Raw genomic sequence first — 8,418 nt, forward strand, 5'->3', positions numbered from 1 at the left:
GGGGGGGGGGCTCTTTGATGCTCGGAACAATGACAACCTGGCCTTTATAACCCCGGTTACGCTACTTTCCACTCTTGCCAGCTTAGCATATTTTGTGATGATGTAGACTAGAGGATGCACAGAGAGGCGCTTCAGAGAGGACATATTTTAGAACGCCAACCCGGAAGTCAGCATTGCGCTGGTTCCCTCGACACAAAGCCAATGGGATTTTTTTTTTTTCCCCCCATCGGATTCTGGATTATAGTTTGTCACAATGGTGGACAAGTGTTCGGCACGATGTCGTTTTGTAGTCTCATTTAGTTTTGTAGTCTCATTTAGCCACTTGTTGAGACGAGGGAACCGGAAGTGCAAAAATGCTGACTCATTCGCTGGGTTTCAGGACTCATTCCTGCAGTGTTGGAATTCAACCAGCATGGAGAAGTCTTTTTTAGTGTTCAGAACACAAATGCACACGGCATCTGCTGAGGAAGACGTGCAACATGATCCAAAGCGGCGTAAAACAGCGACGAATGAATGAACCCCGCAATTTTGTTTTTCTGAATTCAAAATATATATAAAATCATAAAACTGATGTCCACAGACAAAATTCCTTGCATACTGTTGGACTGCGTTGCGTAATGTTATCAAGCCTGTCCTCACTGACACAAAATAAAAGAAACACCTGTGAGAATAATGTGACATCGTTCAACAGCAGCACAAACAGCAGCTGTCCAAAATGATCAACGATGGATGAACACCTCTCTAGAACCATTTAGACAAAAACTAAAATGATATTCATGTCAGGAGGATTCATTGCAGGACTGTTGGATTATAGACTTTGGGTAGTTTTAGCTAGGTGGACCTAATAAACTGGATACTCGGTGTATATGCGCACACTAACTATTTAAAAAAATTCCCAGGGGGCATAAATTGTGTGTTCTGAGTGATATTGGTGCCATCATTTGATTGTTGGAACACAGATTTTGCCCCAGACTAAAAAAAACAAAGACATTCAATTTACTATAATGTAGAAGAAGTTAATTGTAGCATTTGAGAAGCTGGAACCGTCAAATATGAGATGACAATTAAGATTAGCAAAATAGTTGCCAATCAATTAATAATTGGATTTAACAAACTATTAGTGTCGATCACAACTCATGAATTTGGGGTTTTCAGAAACATTGTAAATCAAGTCTTCTCTGACACAGTAAACAAGAGCCATTAGAAGGCACTGCCGCTCCAAAGCTGTTGAGTTTATGACACTTCTATTACTAACGCATTCACAATGTATTACATAAATACATATCAATACATCAGGTTCTTGTTAACAGCAGTATTCCCTTTACACAGTAGCGATCACATTTCTTATATTATATCATTCTTATATCATATGTATATTTTCCCTTTAACTCACGAGATGCAGGTAGCATGTTTTATACTTAATGTGAATATAATTCATACTTTGTTGGCATCTTATTCTGAAAACCGGATGTTCATCTGAAGAAACCGGATGTTGTCTCACGTTAATATTTCCGCTAACTTTCAAAGTCCTTCGCTCGCTCCCGATCTGTGCCGTTTGAATGTGTTTACCGTGAATTTCAGCATATAGGTGCACTAAAATGTAAGTGTCTGCTGAGTTGACCGCAGCGATGTCCCGTAGTCTCCAGTGAGAGCAACAGCTGGTGCACATTGTAACGCCATGTATTCTAACCGGCTGCAGTTTGTATCCACTTCTCTGTAGTATCTGTTAGCTTGTCTAGCTTTTGTTTATCTCTACTTCTCCCACACGCTGCATCAACGTAGTCTGCTGAAGACTTCCTCCACGGACTTTCAAAATAAAAAAAATACGTTAACGCGCTATAAAATAATTGTCGGCGTCAATTAATGAATGCGTTAACGCGATAATAACGCCTTAACTTGCCCAGCACTAGAAATTATACAACTGAAATGTTCACCGTATCAGTCAACACCACGCCACCAAGTCATTTAATGAAGAAAGGTCAACCTCTAAGACAGCTGGGACAATGGTGTGTCCTTCAGATGGAGGGCGGCTACATGCTTCTGACTGTACTGTTCAGAGCTAATGATTATGTAAACACAACACATAGAAAGCTTTTCTTTGAGCCTCTTGAGCAACAGGTCAGCGGCAGCAGCGTTTCCGCTCCCATGCAGTTGTGAAATGCCTTTCCAACGCATCTATGTGTAACTACAGAGGTTTGATCATTCGACCCTTCAGGTGGGTTTAACTGAAATGATTATCAAGGACAATGGGAGTGTGGCTGTATTTCACAATGTGGAGCAAAAATACCCTCAACAAACAGAAGTTGCACTAACATCCACCTTTTTACCACCAACATCTAGTCAGCACTCCTTGAGTCTACGTGGATGTTTGTGGCAAATTTGAAGAAATTCCCCCCCAGACGATCCTGAGATATCGAGTTCACAAGACAATTATTAGAGAACTACGTCCCATAGCTCTCTAATGATTGTCAATGCTTGAATGAGACAGCCCTGAATCATAAGTCTATAGGACCCTTTAAGCAATATTTCTATGTACATATCGGCTCTTTTAGAAATAAAGCTAATTTATCTCCCTGAGGAGTACCGCAAAAAACTTTGGAAAAAGCGTGAAAATCTGCTAGAAGACACCGCACCATAGCTAAGCACTCCCTTCAGGGCAGGCTCCATCCCAGGGGCCCCATCTCTTCAGTAAACAGCTCTCCACCCCAGGGGACAGTTAGACAGCATAGTCAGGTGCTGAACAAAGCCCCAGAACTCACCCGCTTCTTATCCTGCTGCTCCATGGCAACCGCAACCTCTCAACATGCTCCGCTCCTCGACCAGCCAACGGCACCTGGCAGAGCCCGGTGGGAGCCGCTCCGCGATGGCCAAATCCGGACGCCGCCGCACACTGGGGGCCCCAGACCGGATCCCCCTGAGCCCACCTGTGGCGGCTGCAGGTGAAGTGACTCGGATTGGGAACGGAGGAAGATGAAGAAAGTAGGCGGGTGCGGCCTCGGTCCTCCACCTGGCAACACCTCCTGCCCTGCCTCCTCTGCCAGTGTGACAGGGGGGGCACGCCCACACCTGCAGGGACCAGCAGGGAACTGTGGGATTCGTGGGTGGTATTTAAGAGGATTAATTGTTGCTCAGGTGCAGCACAGGGATCCTCTTCATAACATTCATGTAGAGGTCTGTGGATAAATGACAAATAACGAGAATCAATTTAAAAAAGCAGGTCAAACTGGAATTACACCTACATTGCACAAGATTGCAAATGGTCGACATTGGTTGTTAAACACCATCGTTGCTTAGTTGGCCCCAACGCTGTCATATTGTGTGCTGTTGGTCTAGATGTTAGCATAATAGATCTATTGAAAAGCAGACCAAGGCCCCTGGATTCACTGACACCAGGGTCGCCACTCACTCTGACCACATAGGCAGCTTCCACTGGAAAACAAAAACTCTGCGGATCTCCAGAGTCAGCAGTCTTCATTAGCAAAGAGTAGACAGCGCTCAGCCAAAGCAGACGAGGAAAATAGGCAGACAGAGTGAAAGTTGAGAGGGTGTATTGACTATTACTACTGCTCGAGTAAGATTAAACCTCCAAACCAGACCCACCGAGGGGTCAGACGGAGGGTAGGTAATGCAAGCGAAGTCAAGTGTCCCAGTAAGTCATGACAGGCGTGCACGATACCAGGACCCTGAAACCGAAGCGTTGTTTCCAGTTCTGACAACAAATGTTAGCGCTACTACTGAACGTGTTCATCTATAGCGCGTGGGGGAGCTACAGTCCCAAATATACTACTAGCTAGCTAAAGTAAATATAGCCAGCTAATCCTCAGTCAGTCGAGCTCAACGAGTTTGAATTGTTTCCTCCCTATAGGTCGGTTGGACGTAAAATAAATTGTTTATTCTTCGTTTGACGTCAACTTAAAATGATTAGCTGACGTCAGACAGGTGATACAACATTTAAATTCATAACGTCCACGCATTAGATTAAAAATTACAAAATGTCTATTGCTCACACTACCAGCTACTAACAACGTATTTAGTTATTTTTGGTGAACGATTGTGGGTTATTGCAAGAGAAGCAAAACGTTAGCAGTTACATCAAAGGTCCAAAATGACAGCTCGTGCTGCCCGGTGTAGCGTCTTTAACGTTACCTATATCCTAAACGTTATGTTGACAACATGTTGTGAGCCATGTTTGTTTCGAAAGGAACATAGCATTGCTAACAAGCAATTAGAGAAAACGAGTTTATGTTAGCCCGCTCCATATATCCGACGTCCTCTTCCCCTGATGTCAAAGGCATATGCTAACAAAACAAGAGGCTTCGACCTCACCGGAGAGTCACTGTTGCAATATTCGCTACAACAACAAATCTCGTCAGTGTAGAGTATTAGTCTGCGCACTCACCTCGTACTTTTCAGGTCTTTATTGATGTCTTTTTTTGTATTATGATTTTCTCTCGAATACGAATGCACTTGTGAGTCTCTACTGTACAGCAGCAGCCATGTTGGGGAGCGTTCCGCCGTGAGGTAGGAATAGTGTGTTGTAATTGGACGGTGCTAGGGTTCTCTGTCTTCCTGATTGGCTGAGACCAGAGTGGGCGGAGCTACAGGGCCTGAGATTGTTTATGGTTCTATTTTGAAATTGGAAACTTCAAAACTTTACAGATGAGTAGCTTGCGATTTTGTGACCCTCAAAGTAATTCACAATATTGAGGTAATATATTAACAATAACTAAAAAATGATGTATAAAATATATTCATATAATAGCTGTAACTACAACTATTACAGATGTTTATGGGTTCCATGTTACACACCAGGAAGTAAGCGCTACGTTTTCCAGCATGTTACTCTTCTGCTTTTTCATATTAAGGTCGCAACATTTCGTGGAGTTATTAACCTTTTACAGCATAAAATATAGTGCATCGTTGAACATAAAAGAACATCCAGAAATTGCGTAATGACATGATGGTCATCATATGATGAAATCTTAGACAACTGAATGCTAATGAACTATTTCCTGTTCAACTTGTATGTTCAACCTAATGTCCAACTGCGTGGATGTAAGAAAAGAATTTGGAAAAATACGTTTTTTAACATACACTTGAACTTTTAGTTAAGTAAATAATTGCTGACAGTGCAATGCCCTTGACACTCACAATATGAAAATATTTACTACCTACACATATTTGACTCTTATTAAAAAAAATGTGCTGAATAAAACACTGAGCAATTTGTTCTGGAAATGTGTATGCCTATCATTCAACATGTACTGTATGCATTTTGTTTGAAATATGACATTTCCAATCATTTGGACTTTTGGTTCCGGGTCTGGTTTTTCGTGGTTTGGACTCGGGGTCTTAAATCCAATGAAGGGAAACATTAGCGATGCAACATACAATTAAAATTTTGACAATAGTGTGCTTCCAATTGCTGTCTTCACAACTGTTTATATTTGTCCCCTTTGGTGGTTCAACATGACAAATGTCGGCTCCATAAATACAGGGAGTCGTCGTCTTAAATACCCATTATGCATTATACAAGCAAGTGACATTAAATATATATATACTAGTAAATCTGGCAAAGACGACATTACTCTTGTTCAATTATTTCTTTTATACAATCTATATGTTGCTGGCTGAATCATTATTATTTTCATTAGCCCCGTGACACACACACACACACACACACACACACACACACACACACACACACACACACACACACACACACACACACACACACACACACACACACACACACACAGCTCTCCTGTAACCTTCAGGCTGTGTCCTCCCTGCAGTCAGAGCTGCATCAATACAAAATTGAGGGTCCGGTTGCCCGGCTGCCTCCACAGTGTAACTTCACTCCATCATATAAATCAATACCTGTCGGCCTGGACCTGCTTTTCAACTCTCCACAGATGAGCGTTCCTCATATGTGGGGCTTTTATACAAGTCCTGTTTGTGGGATCTGATAAATGATGGGGGCTGACCCCCCCCCCCCCCCCCCAGACTAACACAGATACATTTATAATTGGTGTGAAACATATTATTATATTAAATATTATATTCTATTAACGTGAAGCTCGCTCTGCGTTCTTGAACATGAAATATGACAAGTGTACTGTACTGACTCAAGTTACCCAAATGCAACATTCATTGTGTGTTATAATCCATGTTATGGATTCATTATGATACATTCATTTGTGTCCTGGCTACATCTACCACAATAGTACATTTTAAATCAAAGAAAAGAAAATCTATCAGGGACAAATATTTATACTACTTGATTGTGTCATTTTTCAGTGATTCCAAACCTGATTGGAAGTTTTCTCTCGACGTGTTGTAGGACAAACCTTAGTTCTTAATGTTAGAAAGGTTACATAATGGGAGCCTGATTACTACATTATACGTATAAAAGAAAAAAAACATTTTTCATTGAGCAACAAGTGCTCACCCCAGGGACAAAAGGGACAAATTCACAACTTTTCACTTCCATCTAAAATCATAGATATCAGATCCTTTCTGGGAAATTATGGGGCCCAAAAATAAAGGTTAAGTAGTCGTATTGCAAAGTAGTGCAAATTGAAATAGGCACATGGAAACGCCCCAATAAACACATATAGGGGCAGCAGACTTAAAGGGTAATTTCAGTTTTTATCAAGTGACGATTGGGGACGATAGTTTGATTGTTGATGAAGAAGCAATGTTAGCATTGCCCTGATTGATCCGAACTCCATTCAGAAAAGAAGCGTTTTTGTTGTTGTTGTTGTATTGTAGAAAAGACCTGACACAGCACAGACATTTTACACACCGGCATCATCGTGTAGTTATTTCTGCATAAATTTGATCCATAATATTGCAAATATACATGTTTGTTTTTTTCTGAGTTATCTGAGACTTCCACAACATGTGCAAAGCTGTGGTTAACAACAGTGGTTATCTCGGCCGTGGTCGATGAAACGTTGAAGTTGGATGGAGACCAGAGGGGACATTAGCTGCATGAACATTTGTTAATTTGCCTGCTGCTGACCTATTGGAACAATAACCACAGCAACAAACTGCAACAGCATAGAACAATTGCAACAATAACAAAAAAAAATGTAGAGGCAACAACAACAGCAATGGCAGTAATGGTAACGTACAGCACCAGTGATTAGAGACCAGTGGTGGGCTGTCAGGGCCAGCAAGGCCTTCTCTGCTGGCCTAAACAGAATCACAAAGTTATAGCTATTTTATAATTTAATAATTTTTCATAAATACACTACATGTATTATAATTTATACAAATATTTTTCCCATTAGCTTATTTTCTCATTGCACAGCTACTGTCTTCCTCAGTTGCTCTGCTTCCAGTGCAGCTTGTTTTAAGTAGAGCTTTTATCCAATCAGATTTCACCTCTGTGTCTCTATGTAAGAAGAGAGGCCCGAGGCCTGCACACTCGCAAGTGAATCCCTTTGCAGTTTAAGTGAATGGGGACGATATTGTTGATTGTCGTAGTGTTCAACCAATCAGATCTTTAGTTTGACATGTTGGGCGTATTCTTTGACATGTCAGAGCCTGCTAGCTGGCCTAGCCATACGTGATTGGTCAGTGGGCTAGCGTAACATGTTGGGCGGTGACAATCCCAAAATCTGCTGCCTCTGTCGAGCGGACATTTTCAGCCCTCAAACGCATCAAAACCTATTCAAAAAATACAACTGGGGAGGCTCGACTGTCTTCACTGGCGTCCATGAATCAAGAAGGACTTCTTACTGGAACTGAAACGCACGGATGTACTGAACAACCGTGAGATTAAACTCTTTATTAACAAAGAAAGGAGGAACAGCAGCTAAATAGTGAACAGCAGCTCTGGTAAGTTATTTGCAGTAGCTTTAATATGCTTGTTTGTATATTATTATTTGTACAACTTGTTTTTATGAAGATGGATTTTTGTTTGGTTTTATATGTGATAGGAACCATTGTTACGTCCAATGTTGCTCTGGGGACATATTTAGCAGGTGCCAGTGTTGCCAACTTGGCGACTTTCCCGCTAAATCTGGCGACTTTCCAAACCCTCATGGCGACTTTTTTTGTCAAAAGCTACTAGCGACAAATCTAGCGAGATTCCGTCCGCACCAGGGTTCGATTGACAGCTTTCACTCTGGCCCAAACGAACCTCGACTATTGGACGAAACACTCCAGAGTTTGGTTAAAGACGAACCGGACTAAAAAAAGTGCCCTAAGTTGTCAAAAAGACTGAAACGGCTTACAGCCCGTTAAACAGCTTTTGCTGTTAATAGTGGAGGAATGTTGACCGTTCACGGATCCAAGCTGAGCCCCGAACCACGTTCAAGTCCAGTGCTTCTTAAACAGAGAAGCTCACAATCAACTTAAAACCGAAACCGTTTTTACTGGAAATATTGTATGCTTTTGGAAGCCTCC

The 8,418-nt window shown here is 41.7% G+C and overlaps 1 protein-coding gene across 2 annotated transcripts in view; it reads right to left on the minus strand.

Moving 5' to 3' along the window:
* tmem94 (transmembrane protein 94) overlaps window positions 1-4,697 on the minus strand; it is a 37,966-nt gene extending 33,269 nt beyond the window's left edge. The window contains exons 1-2 of one of the 2 annotated variants that reach the window (XM_031843138.1): window positions 4,407-4,697; window positions 2,760-3,173 (exon numbers count right to left, since the gene is read on the minus strand). In XM_031843138.1, the coding sequence (XP_031698998.1) occupies window positions 2,760-2,783 (24 nt within the window). In that variant the 5' untranslated portion in view covers window positions 2,784-3,173; window positions 4,407-4,697. Of the gene's footprint in view, window positions 1-2,759; window positions 3,174-4,399 lie in introns of both variants that reach the window. The other variant, XM_031843137.1, reaches the window with a different exon arrangement.
* Between the last annotated feature and the right edge of the window lie 3,721 nt (window positions 4,698-8,418).

This window comes from Anarrhichthys ocellatus, unplaced genomic scaffold (genome assembly GCF_004355925.1).
Source record: "Anarrhichthys ocellatus isolate YVR2014 unplaced genomic scaffold, GSC_Weel_1.0 scaffold4, whole genome shotgun sequence".
NCBI classification, from domain to species: domain Eukaryota; kingdom Metazoa; phylum Chordata; class Actinopteri; order Perciformes; family Anarhichadidae; genus Anarrhichthys; species Anarrhichthys ocellatus.